This window comes from Ammospiza nelsoni, chromosome 29 (assembly GCF_027579445.1).
Source record: "Ammospiza nelsoni isolate bAmmNel1 chromosome 29, bAmmNel1.pri, whole genome shotgun sequence".
Classification (NCBI taxonomy): Eukaryota; Metazoa; Chordata; class Aves; order Passeriformes; family Passerellidae; genus Ammospiza; species Ammospiza nelsoni.
Window position 1 is genome coordinate 1075464 of NC_080661.1, and position 16915 is coordinate 1092378.

Below are 16915 nucleotides of genomic sequence, written 5' to 3' on the forward strand. Positions count from 1 at the left end.
TGGGCTCAGGAGGTTCCTGGGCCAGGGCCATCATTTGGCCTCCTTGTGTTTCTAGGGGTTCTGGTTTGTCCTACCGGTCCGGGTCCCCCTGTGTGAGCCAGTTTTGGGGTTCCTGGTCCAGTATGGGCCAGGGCCCCCAGGGCCTTTCCTTCTCTGGCATTGCTCTGCTCGGATGCTGCTCTTTTGCTTTTTGATCAAAAAAAAAAAAAAAAAAAAAAAAAAAAAATTAAATAAAAAAGATTGAAAATAGGTGGGCAGAAGCTCTGAAGTGCTGAAGCACTGAAGGGCCAGAAAAGGACATTCTAAAAATTGTTCAAATTGTTTCAAATTGTTTAAAATTGTGTTATGCTGTTTCAGGACAAAAAGGACTCTAAGGACTCTCAGATGTCCAAAAGAAACAATTTCAGCTGATGGACTGTTCCTGAAACTCAGCTGCATGGACTTGAATTCTCTTTGCATTGTTTCTTGCAATTTTCTTATATTGTAGGATTGTTTTAGTGAATTGTTAGTATTCTGTATTTTATAGGTGAAGGAATTTCCTGTTCATTCCACATCAGCATTTTTCTTTTATTTTTATACAATTTAGAAAGGTGAGATGTCGCAGACATTTCTCCACAGAAATCCTTTATTTCACATTTCTGTGTCTTCGGGAGCCAGAGGCCCCCGAAGAGAAGGTAAACAATTATTATCAGCTGCTGTGGAATGCAATAGGATTCACCTTGATTGGCTCATTTTCTATGTTTATAATTAAGAGCCAATCATCAGTTCAAGCCAGGGGACTGAGTCCTTGGCCACAACTTTGTTGTGGGTTTCTTTTCTATCTCTTCTAAGCTTAGCTAGCAGCTCTGCAAACCTCTCTTTATATTCTTTTTAGTATAACTATAATGTATTATATCATATCTTAATAAATTCAGCCTTCTGATTCAAGATACAAGATTCACCGTCTCTCTCTCACCAACTGCGACCCACGCAGGTCGCAGTAATACACAGAGCCTTGCAATCTGCAGAGATCAGCCCTGGGACAGGATGTTTGCAATGGAGGCAGATGTGGGGAGGGAAGCAGAATGAAGGGGCTGAAAAAATGTGATTTTGAGACTGCAAGAGGAAAAAAGCTGAGCCTGATGGCAGCTCTCAGTCCCTTGCTCTGCTTTTGTGTGTACAGAACATCAAGGCAGAGCCACAAGCAGAGCTGCCCGAAGCTCAGAGTGACGTCATGGCAGTGAAGAGAAAGAACAAGGAAGACATGGGAAGAATTCAAGAGGAGAATCTCCATCAGCAGAGGGGCGATCAACAAAACCAGGTGAATGAAAGAGTGGCAGCCACTCCACTCATGAAATGTCCTCTCTTTTGTTTGTTAGAGAACATGAAGGAACAGCTGGATGCAGAGCTTCAGACAGCTCACAGTATGATCAAGGCAAGGCATAAGCGGCTGGAGGAAGAAATGAAAATCATCAGAGAGAAACTTAATCGCTTCCGTCAGTCTCTGCAAAACCAAGTGAGTGAAAGAGGGATGCAGCCACTGCAGTCACCAATCTGGTGGTTTCTGCCCTTCTTGCCTTTCCAGTGCAGAGCAGCAGGGAGTGGGGCCATGCCTCTGAGTGCCATGCTGCTGTAGTGTGTGTATCACAGTCCCTCTGAAGGACATTTCCTGGTGTGCTGAATCTCAACATCTGCCCTGGACAGTGAAACTTGTCCTTTGGCCTTTTGGCCAGCAGTCATCCAAATTGATTCCTGCTGGCCTGTTCCTGCTCTCCTTTTTTCTTGAGGTGTTTTTACAGTGGAACTTGGTGACCCAGATGGAGGATTGAAACAAGCTGTTGTATCCCCTGTCAATCTGTTCTTTGCCTTTCCTCACAGTCGATGACTCCTGGCTGACAGGGACAAGCTGTAGTGTCTGACTGCTTTGTTCTGTTTGACTTGAGGTGCAAGTGTTGACATCTCACCGGGCAGCCTGTGAAGACTTGCAGGGAATGTGTGGCAATGAAGGACCCCAAGTTAGGAGTGAGGCACAGGAGCAGTGCCCACCAGAAATGCTCCAGGTCCAGCACATCATGGGCTCTGAACCTGCTGCCGCAGCAGCATCACCTCGAGGAAGCCCTTCTGTGAAACCTGGGAACTCAGGCTCGGGCACATCCCGGGAACAGGAGATTGAGGAGGAGTACCTGGAGCTGCTGGGTTCGTCTGGGGTGTTTCTTATCTGAGGGACAGTGTGTTGTGTGCAGGTGTCAGCAGAGCTGTACCAAATGCTCCTCCTGAGCTCGGTGTCACAGGGCCATTTAGGACTCCCCAGAGGCAGTGCTGTGCTCCGAGGCAGCGAGAGAGCTCTGGGTGTTCCTGCTGCCTCTGAGGGCACCTGGGACTTGCTTGGGTTTGCCTGAGCTTCCCTCTCTGCTAAAGGCTGAAGCAGGGATTGTTCTTGGATCAGCAGAAGGCTGTGACCTAGCGAATGATCTAGGCAAGTCCTGTGTGCTAGTGGCCAAACTGAAGAGAATTTTAGCTTCCTAAATTCTCCTTAGACTCCTGACTTCCAACCAGTCATCACAGCAAAAAAACTTCACAGAAATGGACTGACATTGGAGTTTTGTCTTTTTGGTTGAGGATTTTTTTTGGGGGGGGTGGGGTGGGATTGCTTTTGTGTTGTTCATTTTTGCTGGGGGTTTTTTGTTGTGTTTTTCTCCATCCTGAAGGAGCCCTTCTACCCCACGTTTTACTGATGTCATTTTTATGACTGTTCCTCTTACCACTACTACATCTGCAGTTTATTTTCATGAGAATGCTATCTTTTTGTCAAGAAGAGAATGCTATCTTTTTGTCAATAAGAACTACTTTGAAAGAACATCAGGTTACAGGACAAATAGAGAGCACAAGGTATTTTCCATGTGCCCCCAAAGAAAAAACAGAGACTTTGATAACAAACTTTATTTAATCTTCTAGTTTTATGCTTATCAAGATGTGTCCAGGAGACACATCCAAGTGGCGTGGTCAGATAAAACTGTACTGCAGGCATTTCTCAGGACAGAGCCTCCAGCCCAGCCATGGTATATCCCTCAGATCCATGGCACTTTTCCATACCTGATTCCCACTCTTTCCCATGACTGTTAGAATCCTACCCATTGGCCCAGGCCCTGCTCAGATCAGTCTCTAGGAAAACACATCAAGCCCTTTGTGATTCTGCAGCACAACCCAATGAATCTGCTTCTTGCCCGTAACAGCTGCCAGTGCTGTGCTCTCAGATAAGAGACCTGGTGGGGCTGAGACCAGAGCCCAGTGGATTCTGTGTCTGCCATCACCTGTTGGGACAAAAAGGGCACTGATCTGTGCCTCAGTGTGGCTGATCTCAAAGCCCATCCTGTTGTGTCCTGAATGGGGGCAACAGCTTGTCTGGGGCTCAGGCTCACTCTGGCTTCTTCCCATCAGTGCCTGTCAGTGCTCATGCTGGGGCTTTGCCAGCCTTGTTGTGGTCGCTGCCCTGTCCCTGAGGGCTGGAGGGACTGCAGAGGCTGGAGCCTTCCTTAGCTGGGAGAGAGGCATCTTTGAGCTCAGCCTGCTCATAAACAGGTCAAGGTCCTGATGCTGAAAGCCCCGTCAGGATCAGTTACAGCTTGAGCTGCTCTGGTTTACAAATGGGAAGGCATTCCTTTGGCAAACTGCTGGAAGCTGGGGAAGATGTCCTCCTCTCCTGGGATTGTATGTCCCTGTGCTTTGTTTCCTGTCAAGAGAACTCTTCAAGGGACTGTACAAATCAGTCTCTGTGCTGGCCACCTGTGCTGCAGGGCTGTCTGCCTGGTTGTGGTTGTTGTTACCCAGCCGACCACAAAGGGCTCAGAGCTCCAGGCGCTGGGGCTGCCTTTTATATCTCCTGGAAGCTGGGATCTATGCCTTAAAGTCAGCATCTTGCATTTTGTTTCCCTCAGGGAGAATGGTGAACACCACTGAAAATCCCCTGATGAAATACACGCATCTGAATTATATTGGCAGCGGGTGAGTCCAACAGCAGTTACTCCTGCACAACCGTGGGCCAGGTGTTTTTGGGGTGGAATGTCTATCCAGCGTGAAGTCAGGCCAGCTGCAAAGATGATCACACACTGGGGATAGGTTGTCCCATCTCTCAATGCTGCTCAGAATTTGTGAGTGGGCTCAGAAGGCATTGTCAGAGATGCCTTGCTACCGAGGTCTTGCCTGCATCAAGGAACAGGACCTGGAAGGTCTCCTTGTCTCTCAAGTGTGGGACAGTTCTGTGTTAATTTCTTTAGCATTTTTTGTATGTCTCAAAATCATACTGGCACACTAATGAAAAGAGAAGAAACTTGCTTGCCTGAAAGAGCAACCTATGCCCTATCAAAGCTGTGCGATAACAGTTCCCAGGAACAATTCTTTCCCCTGGTTTGAAGAGGGAAACACTCTGTGGTCAGGATAGGAACCACACTGTTTAGACAGTCAAACCCAAGAGGAAAGACTAAACTGCCTTTAGAAATTGAACCCCAGTGCTTCAGGAACAGGCCCAGTGCCCATGCACTTGAGAGGAAAATGCATCATCTCCCTTCTGTCAGAGCCCTCCTGCATCCCGCAGGTTTTGACACTTCCAGCAGAGATCTCCTGTGTGGGCTGGCTTTCACTGCAAGATCTAAACAGTTTCTCCTTTCTCTGCTTCTGTTTTTTTTCTAGGACTTTTGGAGATGTTTACAGAGCACTTGACAGTGCCACAGGAGGAGAGGTAAATGTCAACAGCCCCTGCAGGCTCTGCTGCACTCGAGGGCTTTCCCCTCTGGTGTGAGCTGTGGCTGGAGCTTTGGGCAGAGCTGTGCTGAAAAGGCACAAGAAGCACAGACTGGTGCCAGCCCACAGAACACATTTGGGACTTTGTCCTCCTCAGCTGCCAGAAGGAAGGCATGGAGGGCAGCGGTTCCTTTCAGAGAAGGACGCACTCACTCGCTCTCCACTGCTAAAACAAAGGTGGTGCCTGCGAGCACCTCACTGCTCTTTGGGGCTGCAGCTTCAGAGTCCTGAATTCTCATTTCTGGCTGCCAGCAAATCCATCTGGAAGTTACTGGTAGTTCCTTAGCCACCTGCAGTGCTGCACTAGGGAACTGAACATAGGGAGAGATCTGCAAGGCGTCCCTGAAAGCCCTAAGCCCTGCCCATATCACAAGATGTATCCACAGAGTATTAAGGCATGGATTCCTTCTTCTGAGTCCCAAACAAAGCAGCAGAGAGTGCGGTCAGAGGTTTGTGGGTGATAACTGAGACACCGCTGTTACCAAGTGGTCAAGGCCAAATGTCAGTGCCCCCACGTGCCCTGTAACTGGCTCCCAAGGGAGCAGAGAAATGGGCTGTTGGAATGTCAGTTCCTGATTACTGCAGTGCCTAATCACAAGGCAGTTTGGCACAGCTCAGCTGTGTCATTGCAAAATCATCCGCTCCACGTGCCTTGTGGTCTCGTGCCACCAACCTCTCAAGTTACTGATTTTCAATGTCATTTTAGGTGGCAATAAAAAAAATAAATCTTCAAGGAGTGAGGAGGAAGGAGCTAACCTTTAATGAAATAATGACCATGAAGAGGTATAGGAGTCCCAATGTTGTGAATTATTTAGACAGGTGAGAGGTCACGGTCTTATCCCATGGATGTGTGTTTACATAAAGCAAACTTGAGAGGTTCAAAACCCACTTTAGTCAGTGGCAGCAAGTAAAGTTGTTAATTTTTATTTATTCATATTTCTCTACTCATCTCCAATGGATGAGAAGAGAGTGCATCTTGTCTGCATGAGTCTTCCCTGGCACACCTAGTTTGATAATTACTCCAAATTCAAAACCTGGATCAGCTGTATCTTCCTAACTCAATAGCCTCAAAGTTCACTGCCTCCACATTTATTTGGGATTGATTTTTTAAAGTTTCTTAAGTGCAGATGAACCATCCTAAATGGATTTCCCTTGGATTGTTGCCCCTCTTTGCCATTGCTCTGCATGCCAGGAAGACTAGGTGCTTATTTCCAGAAACACCATGCCTGACATGTTTTTTATCTGGGCTGTTTCTAAACCACACTTTTCATTTGCTGCCCATCAAAGACATCTCCTTTTTCACAGATGTGTCTTTCTCTATGAGACTGCACAGATTGCAAATAATGCACAGCCAAGAGGGAATGTCTATTCCTTTGATTCTGTCCTTGTCACAAAGGCAGCTGGAAATAAGAAACCTGGAAGCAAAAAATCAACATAGCCATGCATGTTCATCTCTACCTGCTTGTTTCCTTCTTTCAGCTACCTTCTGGGCGAGGAACTCTTGCTGGTTATAGAGTACATGGATGGAGGTGTCCTGAGCGACATCGTCAGCCAGACCTGCCTGTCTGAAGATGAGATGGCAGCCATCAGTCGGGAGGTCAGCAATCCCAGCTGTGTTTCCAAGGGCTTGGGCAGGATTGTCTGAGAAACAGGGGCTCAGAACAGGAGAGGTTTCCTGTGCCAAGCTTTGTTTCTGTGTTGCTGGTATGCTATGGGCAAGTAAAAGCATCTCAAGTGAAAGGCCTGCCAGTGCCCCTGCACTCCCTGTACTCAGTGCCAGTACTCTTATCTCCTGCTGTTGTATTCTCGCTCTGTCTCTTGTATTTGTAGTTGCTGTTCTCCACCTTGCCTCTCTAAATGTTTGCCTGGAGTCTGTCTTCACTGCATTCCTTGCCTGTAAAAGCAAAGGTGCTGGTGGCAGGATTTGAAACAAACAGCAAAGAAAGAAGAGAGAGACTCGTTTCTCTCAGTGCTCAGCTAAAAAGGATAGGAGTGCAGCCAGAATGCTCTTTGCTTCTGAGCACATGTGCTGCAGCAGGAGTCATCCTGGCTGGTTGGCAGGGGACAGCCTACAACAGCAGGTGCTGTTGCTCTTTTAAAAGCTGACGTGCCTTTCCTCAGAAAGGTCCTGCTCTGCAAGTGTTGGAGCAGCAAGCTCTTCCTCTCAGTGGCCATTACTGTTCTGCCATTACTCCCCATTCCCCTGGAGAGGGAATCTTTTAGATTCTTTGTTTCCTTTCTTGTGTGATGAAATCAAATCACTCATTTTTGCCCTTCTGTTTCTGTTTTCTTGCTCAGTGCCTGCAAGGACTGGATTTTCTTCATGCAAACGATGTGATCCATCGAGACGTGAAGAGTGACAACATCCTTCTCAGAACCGACGGTTCTGTCAAACTGGGTCAGTATATTCTTGGTCAGGTGCAGCGTTCCAGGGATGTGGGTGTGGGGCTGCTTGGCATGACTGCCAGCTCCCCAAAATGGTGCTGGTGGCAGTGCAGGGACCCCTGCTGCGAGCTGAGGGCACAGTTGCAACGTGCACAGAGGTAGAAGGAGCCACAAGCAGTCAAGAGTGGCCTTGCTCTGTGTGGGTCCCTTCCAGAATGAGGGAGTTACAAGTCTAAAGTTTCCCAAGAACAAAAGCCACTGCTAGAGGCAGTGTAAAACATGGGGGGATTTTTAAAATCGCCAATGCCAGGAGATTCAACAGAGCAATTTCAAACTTCTGGTGGGGAATTCTTTTGCTTGCTTTCCTAATTGCACAGAATTCAGATAAAACCAGTATTTTGTTTTCTCCTCAGCTGATTTTGGCCTCGCTACTCAGCTCACCCCTGAGCAGAGCAGACAGTGCTCGGTAACCGGGACTCCTTGGTGGATGGCGCCTGAAGTGGTGACAGGTCAACCATATGGCCCCAAAGTGGACATATGGTCTTTTGGAATTGTGGGAATTGAAATGATAGAACAAGAACCTCCTTACTTGAGCGAAAGTTCTGGCACGGTAAGGAGCAAATACTCACTGATCCCACTGTCTTTCTCACCTGTCCCATGTCCTGTGTGCCACTGGACAAAATCCCATTGCCATCTGCTGGAACTACTTCCACCAAGGTCCCCTCCTACAAATGTCCCTGCAACACATCAGCATCTGCTGGACTTTTGGTTGCATCAGTGGGGGAACTCAAGCCTTACCACATGCAAACAAACGCCAAACAAACTCCATTCTCACTCAAGACTTTCCTTTGGGTTAGTGGTTCCAGTTCTTTTGTCTGTGTAGATGGCCTTAATAACAGGAAAAAAGCATCTTAAAAGTGTTGTTATCTTTCCAGAAATGAAGGAAGGAAACACAAACCCAACAAAGTTTCTAAAACCGTGGTCTTTAGAGAGAAACCTAACCCCATGTGCAGTTTCTTCTCACTGGAAAACATGGGCATGAGGGTGTAATGCACAGAGTCTCTTCTGCTTCTTGTGCAGTGCTGCTGAAACACTCAGTGACCGTGTTTCTCTCCTAGCCCAAGCAACATTCTGCACATCACAAGCCAGAGCCTGGTGATGTGGAGAGCCTGCCAAAACCTCCTGTTTGTTTCCTGGCACTTTCTGGCATGGGCCTACCATTAATGCATTGACTTGAGCAGCCAAATGACTGGAGGGTGTCCATAGGGATGGAACCTCTCCTTCTTCTGACCTAGACATTTTTTCTTTTGCTGCAAAAATGGGAAGCTGAAATTTTCAGACTGCTGAGACACAGAGCTGCAAGTGGCTCCTGTGTGCCCAAGCAGGCATTTTCATCCCAATACATTTGTGCAGGCATCTTAATGTGTCTGTGTTGAAGAAGAGATTGTAAATGTTTGTTTCCCTACCTGGGTATTAACTGATGGATTTCCTTTCTTTTCTTCCAATTCCCATTGTTTTCAAGAACAGCACAAAAAGCTTGATGAGTTTTGTTCTAGGGCACGTGCGCTTAAAGGACCAACAAGCACTGCAGAGATGCCTTTCATGTACTAACCCTTGAAATCAGTTAGTATAGCAAAGTCCCTCTTCCAAAAACCATCTCAAGTTGGCATGAATCCTCAGAGAAGCAAATGTCCTTTTGCTGATGTAGTTCCCACTAACTAGGTCAGGCAATGAAATCAGCTGCCAAGGCAAGATCTGCAGGATGGTGGAAAAGCTGTGGCTGCATCGGGGTTTGGGTTTTTGGTTGGTAAAGCAAAGTAATCTCTGGGTCTGTGCCAGGGCAGAAACTGCCACTGAAGAACAGAGGTTAAACAAAGGGAGCTGGGAGAGCCTTAGAGATGTGAAAGCAGGAGGTAGAACCTGGTGTCTCCTTTTTCTCCAGGCTACATACCTGATAGCCACAGTAGGGACTCCACAACTGCGGCAGCCCAAGCTCCTCTCGGCTTTGCTGCGTGACTTCCTGAGCTGCTGCCTGCAGACAGACGAGGAGCAGCGCTGGTCTGCCAAGGAGCTCCTGCAGGTAAAATGTGAAGGGGCTGCAGGTGAAACAGGCTCTGAGGGATGGGCTCCTCCTCCACTCAAGCCCAAGGCAGCAGATGAGCCCCCTTCCTCCTCACCTCCACTCTTGCTGCTCTTCAAATGAAAATGGTGAGGAATCCTAGACTGGGCTGGGCTGGCAGGGCCCTGTAAATGTCCTGTGGTGCAAGTGTCCTGCAATGAGCAGGGACATCTTTAAAGAGATCGGGTTGCTCAGAGCCCTTTGCCACCGGAGCCGGAATGGTTGCAGGGATGGGGCACCTACAAGCTCTTGGGGCAAGCTGTGCCAGGGTGGCACCATGCTCCGAGTAAACAAGTTCTTCCTTAGACCTACTCTGATTAGATGCCCTTAGTGTTTAAAAATATTTGTGCATATCCTATTGTAACTGGTCCTGTTAAAACAGATGTCCTGCACTTTCTTCAAAGCCACTGTGAAGTCTTGGAAAGTGGCAATAAAGTCTCCCCGGGGCCTGTCCTTCACAAAACTGAATAACTCCAGCTCCCTCTGCATTTCCTGTGAGGAGAGGTGCTCTGTCCTCTGACTGTGTCTGTGTCCCTCTTTTGTGATTTGGTGGAGTGTTCAGTTTTATCTAATGGCAAAAGAATTGAAGTAGAGCAATGCAGGGTACAGAGACATGAAATGGTGGTGGAGGAACCCAAGGAAGCCAGTCCCAGCCTAGGGGTCAGAGATTTGGCTGTGGGCAGGAGGGGTTGTGGGGGGCTCACTGTGAGCCTCTGAGGGGCCCTGGTTTGTGCCCCCCAGCCCACCCTCAGAGGTTTCTGCCATGCAAACTGGGACAGCTGGGAGGGACTTGTCCCAGCCCCATCTGCTGCCTGGCACGCTCAAGCAGACGGGAACTGTGCCAGGGTTACTGCCAGGTTGTGTGGCAGAGAGGGAACTGCAGGGCCCAGTGCCACTGGGCTGGCCCTGCTGGGAAGGAAGGTGCCATCCAGCACACGAGGGGCAGGGCATGGAAAGGCAGACACTGCTTTCTGTCCCTGTGGGAATCAGCACAGTGCCTGTCTTTCAAAGGCAGGGACCTATGTGTCATTGGAGTTTCCTGAAAGGAAGAAAACCCAGGGACAGAAAGCACCATTTCTAGAGCACTGGCAGGGCAAAAATCCCAGCATGATGAAGACATCACAATAAACAGATGAGTGGGATTCTGGGCCAGGTTTGCCTGTGATGGCAAGATCTTGAACACTGGGGATGACTGGGGAGCAGATGGTCCCATTGCTCCTCTTTCTGGGTCTTTCCAGGAACTTGATGTATCCTGATTGAGTCCCTGAAGCAATGAGCTTGGAAAGTAATGGTTCACTGTTCTTTGTTGTATTTTTTTTTTCCGGTGGACAGCATCCATTTGTAACTTCAGCCAAGCCACCATTCATCCTGGCACAAGTCATCAACTCAGTGAAGAAGACGAATAACCCTAACCCTAAACTCTAAACCTAAAACCTAACCCTAACCTTAAATGCTAACCCAAACCCTAACCCTATCCCTATCTCTATCCCTTACCCTTTCCCTAACCCCAACCCTAAGCCTAAGCCAAAGCCTAAACCTAAACCCAAACCTGAACCTAAATCTAAGCCTAAGCCTAAACCTAAACCCAAACCTGAACCTAAATCTAAGCCTAAGCCTAAGCCTAAACCTAAACATAAGACTAAGCCTAAACCTAAGCCTAAGTCTAAGCCTAACCCTAACCCTAACCCTGGGAGACGAGAACATAGCAATCATGTCAAGATGTTATCTCTGTTACCAATTTAGAGTAGGATTGTAGAGTAGGGTTGCTAAAGAGATTTGAAGCATAGAATTATAGATTAGAGTTGTAATTAATAAAGTTTCTGAAACATCAACTCACTTGGAAGATTCTCCTCCTTCTGACCCCTTCAGAAAATTCAACATTTCCTTCTGAATTACCAATTGTTTTTTATTGGTGTTAAGTCACACATATGACTTCTTTTGTATGGTTTCATAAGTGAGGAGGGCTCTTCTTCATTCATCCTCTCCAGACAGCACCGCCTTTGGAATATGACCCACTGGCTGGTTATGGCGCAGCTGTGGTATTTCTAGTTGAGGCAGAAAGGGCAATGGCATTTGAAGGCAAAACCAAAGGAAGAATGAGGCAGCCCAAACACCCTGTGCAGGTTCAGGCCTTCAGCTGTGACTGGAGAGCAATGGGGTTCCTGCCACTTGGATTTGTATCCCTAAATGCAATAATCTCTTTGTCTGGAGGAGAGCCTTGCTCAAGTGAGAAAGCAGAAAGATCAGAGAGGGTGCTCGGGAAGGTCTCCTGTGGCACAGAGCTGTCAGCGCCTGTGAGGTGAGAGCGGGCCCGGCCTTGCCCGGGCTGGAGCCCCAGCAGAGCCCCGGCAGAGGCTGGAGCAGCCTGAGCCCCGGCAGAGGCAGGCTGGAAGGAGGCCCTTGGAGCTGCAAGAGGCAGCAGCTGGGCCCTGGGTGCCTCTTGCTGGGAGCGGGCAAATCCTCCGCTCTCAAAGCCCAGGTGGCAGCTGGCTGCTGCCGAGGGGAAGCGCAGCCGTGCTGGGCACAGCCCGGCCTGGAGGCCATGGCCGTCTGGAGTGTGCCCAGGAGCAGGGAAAGGCCAAGGGCAGCCGCGGGCTGCTGGGCTGCCTGAGGATTCCTCCTCTTCTGCCGGCTGCCCTGCACCTCCTGGCAAAGGCCAGCAGTGTGTGCAGCACTCTGGGCACCGGGGCAGGGAGCCGGGCTGCTCGGCAGGCTGGAGCACAGGGCAGCTCCTTCAGGCCCGGCACTTGTGCCAGGGGAAGCGAGGCCAGCGTGAGGCAGGGACAGCTTGGCAGGGCCCATCTGCAGGAGCCAGCGCCTCACGCAGCTCTGGGAGGAAGCACCTGCAACCCTGCAGTTCTGCACTGAGCCAGAGCAAAGGTGTGAGATGCAGAGTGTTTGGCAGAAATATTCAGGCCCACTAGGCAGTCTGCTTTGTGCTCTGTGGTGCACAGCAAGCACTGTGCAATGCAGCTCTGAGCTACTGGGAGAGAGGCAGTCGGGGATGTGCCTGAGGTGAGTCAAGGGGTTTGCTGAAAATTTATTGAGGATAATTGAAAAGTGAGGATGAGTCGAGGGTCCAGCTGGAAATAGAATTGGGATAGTAGAAGACTGCATATTTTAGTTAAGATTTTAAAATGAGGTAAGAAGCTAATTTAGTAATACAGCTAGCAGAAATCATGTGCCTTAGTTAAAGAGTACCAAATATATTAGGAACATAAAGCTAGGAGTGACAGGGATGGAGGAAGCAATTGTGAAGAAGCTGAGACCATAGAAAGACCTTGCCTTAAGAATAACTGAACAGTTAGGAGAGGCTTGGACCATGAGCAGCAGGTCAAAAGGTCTTGCCAACTGGCCATGAGAGAAGAGTTCACCATGAGGAAGACTGCTTTCTTCCTCCCATACAACCACTCCCTCATTTCAAAATCCCACCAATCCAGTTAAGGGAATACAATTGCGCAGCTGTAATAGATATTCAGCTGATAAAAATGCGAAGCAGGCAGGTAATAATTATGTATTATGGGTCCTTAGAAACCTAATGTAAAACCTTTTCTGTAGAAATAGAGAGCAGGAGTCTACAACTCCTTGCACATGTCTTTGGAAACTAGTTCACATGTGACCAGGGCTGCAATAAATACCCTTCTTTTCAACTATAATTAGTTGAAGAGTCATCTGTCCATGCTTCAAGGGTTATGCTGGAGTAGTGAACTGATTTGCAAAGGAGCAGAAGAGTTTCAGCAGGCAATTTTTGGAAGAGATGGAAGCCTCTTGTGACTGAAGGGAAAGCCATTTGGAATGGAGAAATGATCCCAAAGTCCATCCAATTGTATCTTTGTGTCTGAATCTAAATCAGAATGATTATAGATAGCTTCATGCAATTTGTCTACAAATTTATCAAAGTCTTCATTCTTTCTTTGACAAATCTGTGTAAAAGACATAGTGTGTAACTTATCTGGAAGTGCAAGAAATGCTTTACATGCTAGTTGTTGGCTCATCTGTAAGACTTGATCAATGCTCCTAGCCTGGGCAGTGGCAGTAGCCCAGGGCCCTTTGCCAAGTAACTGTTGTGCTGTTAAACCATACAGAGGATCACCCTGCACTCTAGGTCTTAACAGCTTCTTGAGCACACTTTTCCTCCCAGCTTTTATGAAACATCACCTGCTGATAGGGTGGCATTCTAAGTCTTATTAGGGTATGCACATCAGCTGGAATTAATGCGTTAGATGGAAAAATATACTGCAGAAGTGACTGTGCAAGTTTGCATTTTCAACCAAATTGTGAAAATGCAGCTCTCATCTTTTCTAAAATCTTCCAGTCGAAAGGTTCTCAAACTCTACTTGCAGCATTAGTTACTACAAGAAAAGCTTCTACATCATTGGAGAGAAAAGTCCCTTCTACAATAGCTTCTGGACTAACTTTTTTCTACTTTAGGTGCTTAGCTGCTTCTATTTCAGGGTCACATTCCAACTCTAATTCCACATTCTTTACAGCGTGAGAGGGAGGATTTTGTTTAACCGGCTCAAATGCTGGCTCAGAGACAGAATGGAGGAGTTTTTGCAAGAGAGTGGCCATATTCAGACAATGCACAATCCAGCCTGCTTGTAATAATGGACAATGAACACGTTCACAAAGAATGAATTATGGACATATTCAGAATTGGGCTCGGTATGTCCTCGAAAAAGACACAAGAAGAAGAGTCATCGGGACTCAGCACGTTTGTCAGCAAGCTTGGGAAAGTGAGCCATGGGTAGGCCAGACAACCCCAGCAAGATGCGTAAAAAATTAGATGATCCAATCAGCATTCTATTTTAGATGCGTGAACACCTAGGATTAACCAATCATGTATTAGGTAGAGACGCGTGGACAGCAGAGATTTATTTTAAATATACTCTTTTAAAGGATAATAAATTTGGCTTCACTAGATCATATTGGTTATGGTGTGAGGTACCAGAACCTCCGCACTCCACAGCCTGTTCCCGCAGGAGGCTCTGGTGAGCCCCTTGCAGGACGCTGTGCCGTGCTCGCAGCCCTTCTCCTGCCCGCCCAGAACGCTCCTGGGACAGCAGAGCACAAGCTGGCCGGCTCTGGGCTAAGCACAGCCCAAACAGGGGAAGGAAGATGCAGCAGCTGTTTTGCAGCCCTGCCCAAGAGAGGTGGGAAGGGTCTCCTCCCTCTGGTCTCACTTGGTTGCATTTCTGACTGGGCCTGAGGCAGGGGCTGCCATTCCTCATTGTGGGGAGACCAGAGATGCCAGAACCACACCGAGCCTGCAGGCACTGACTGACAGCGCTGCAGCCACTGGGAAGGTCGCGCCTCCCAGTCTCAGCCACTCTCTGCTGCTGCTGCTGCTGCTGCTGCTGCTCCATTTGCTTTTAGGCACACCCAGAGCTCACTGTTAGGCCATGACGGTCTCTGCTTCTGCCCTCTTCCTGTCCCTGTGTAGGGATGGAGCACTGCTGTTCTTTCAGGAATCTCTTTGTGAAACCTTCCGGCATTGCAAGCTCCTTTGCCCTCAGTGGATGCTTGCCATGGAATCCCGCACAGCTGGGTTCACAGCATACTTGAGCTGGCTCTTCTAAAACCCAGGGTCCTTGCTCCCTTCAGCGTGCTCAGCACGACCTTTAACTCCATGGTGCTGTGCAGCTGGAGCAGCAGGACAGGCACCTTTGCAGCCTGAGCTGCCCTTGTTCCTCTCTGTCCGTGCATGGAACACAGCGTGGAGGAGAATGGCAGCAGGGCCCTGCGTGTCCCCGGGCTCAGGTTTTACGCTGCTTCAGCTCCACAGAGACGTGGGTAAAGTGAAAAACCCAAACAGTTTATTAAGGGAAAACGAAGCAAAGGGGTGAGCTGGGAGGCAGAAAAGGGGATGGGCAGGGCCTGAGGGCTGCAGGGAGAGAGCTGCCAACAGGGAGAGAGATGGCAGGAGCTCCTGGAGCTTCGCACAGGCTCAGCTGTGAGCAGCCAGAGCTGTGCCTGGAGCTCCAGCTGGTCCATCCTGCTTTGCAGGCGGTCCCATCCTCAATGGGCACTGGAAATCGCTGATGGACACTGGTACATCTGATCCATCAGACAAAGTCCTGAAGATCTTCTTTCAAAGGTCATCTGAAGAAGTTTGCTCATGCACGATGGACTTTCCTCTTCTTTCAGGGCTTGAAGAGCTGGAAGAGAGAGGAACAGAGCCAAGGTCAGAGGCCAGATTGAGGGAATCCAAGGAAAGCCTCCTGCCGGGGCCATCCCAGCCGGCTGCAGTGGCCCGGACGCAGCTCTCACTGTAGCCGGGGCAGCAGCCGGGCCAGGGGCAGGGAGGGGCGCGGAACTGCTGGCTCACCCATGAACCTGACGGCCGCCTCTCGCAGGGGCCTCTGTGGGCTCTGCAGGTGCGGCAGGGCCCAGCGCAGGTGCTCAGCCGCTCGGCTCTCGTCCTGCAGCAGCTGTGGGGAGCACCGACACAGAAGGCTCGGCGCGGGCTCTGCCCCTCGGCCGGGCGCTCCCTGCGCCCAGCACCGGCCGGGCCGGCCCGCACGGCCCAGGGCAGGGAGTAGCGTGGGGGGCGCAGGCTGGTGGGCTCGGCTGCGGCGCTGGGCAGGGCGACAGCTGCCAGGCCCCCGCACCGAGCTCCGGGGGCAGGGCTCGGGCTCCCGGGCTGTCCTTACCAGGCTCTCAGCGAACTTAATCCGCCACGCCTTCGTCAACAGCTCTTCAAGGTCCCTCCTCCTCAGGAAGCATGCCGCACAAAGCAGGGCTTGGAAAGAGGCCTGGAGAGCGGCAGAGAGCTGCAGGTGGTACCAGAGCCCAGGGCACAGGACCTGTGTCCCTGCGCCACGGCCAGGGGAGGCTGGAGTCCGGCAGGTGCCAGGGCAGGAGGCGGCTGAGCCCCCTGCCAGGGATGCGGCAGCATCGCACAAAACCTCACCTCAGCCACATGCAGGTTCTCATCGTGTCAGCGCAAGAATAGAGGGAGCAGACTCTGGTTCACGATTGTTGTGAGAAGCTCTTCCCCCTCTTCCACTACCAGCTCCATCACCTTGCAGAAGAGCTGAATGGAGAGCAGCTGCACATGGCTGTTGTCCTGGAAGGAAAGGAAAAGTCCTAAGCACCAACTACTCTGGGCCCACTGCAGCAAAGGCTCAGAACTGCACAGAGCACAAAGCTTCCAGGCAATGTCCAGTGCCCTTGGCTGGGGGCACAGAGCCTTACAGAGCACAGTTCTCAAAGTGTGGCAGGAGGGACTCAGCCAGCTTCAGGGCGGTGACGCTGGGTAGCAGGAGGTCTTTGTCCTGGAGCATACGTGTGAGCACACAGAGGCTCATCTGGACCACCTCTGTATCTGGATCAGCCAGCTGCTGCACCAGGTGTTGATACAGGCCGCGTATTCCTCCTCCCTGTGTGTAAGACCAGGCTGTGCTGTGAAGCTGTGAACGGCCGCAGCACTAACAGCTGCTTGGGGCACTGGGATAGCTGAAGCAGGAGGCAGGAGAGCTGGGAGCAGCTGCCTCTGCTGCCAAAGCCCAGCCAAGCCCAGAGGTCTGCGTTGCCCAGCCCCACACTGCCAGCGTGCCTTCAGCCCCTGTCCCCTTCTCACCAGCGAGGGCTCCTTGCTGAGCACCACGAGGCCTCTGAGTGCCAGGCGCAGCC

General features: G+C 49.9%; 2 protein-coding genes across 2 annotated transcripts; both read left to right on the plus strand.

Moving 5' to 3' along the window:
- The first annotated feature begins 1324 nt into the window (after positions 1–1324).
- Positions 1325–6373, plus strand: LOC132085161 (uncharacterized). Its single transcript, XM_059490534.1, has 5 exons — positions 1325–1495; positions 1923–2175; positions 3915–3981; positions 4666–4714; positions 6256–6373. The coding sequence occupies exons 1-5, from the start codon at positions 1331–1333 to the stop codon at positions 6343–6345; spliced, it is 624 nt and encodes a 207-aa protein (XP_059346517.1). The 5' UTR covers positions 1325–1330; the 3' UTR covers positions 6346–6373.
- A 657-nt stretch (positions 6374–7030) lies between these two features.
- Positions 7031–11024, plus strand: LOC132085166 (serine/threonine-protein kinase PAK 1-like). Its single transcript, XM_059490539.1, has 4 exons — positions 7031–7174; positions 7575–7771; positions 9104–9241; positions 10613–11024. The coding sequence occupies exons 2-4, from the start codon at positions 7649–7651 to the stop codon at positions 10703–10705; spliced, it is 354 nt and encodes a 117-aa protein (XP_059346522.1). The 5' UTR covers positions 7031–7174; positions 7575–7648; the 3' UTR covers positions 10706–11024.
- The last annotated feature ends 5891 nt before the right edge of the window (positions 11025–16915 follow it).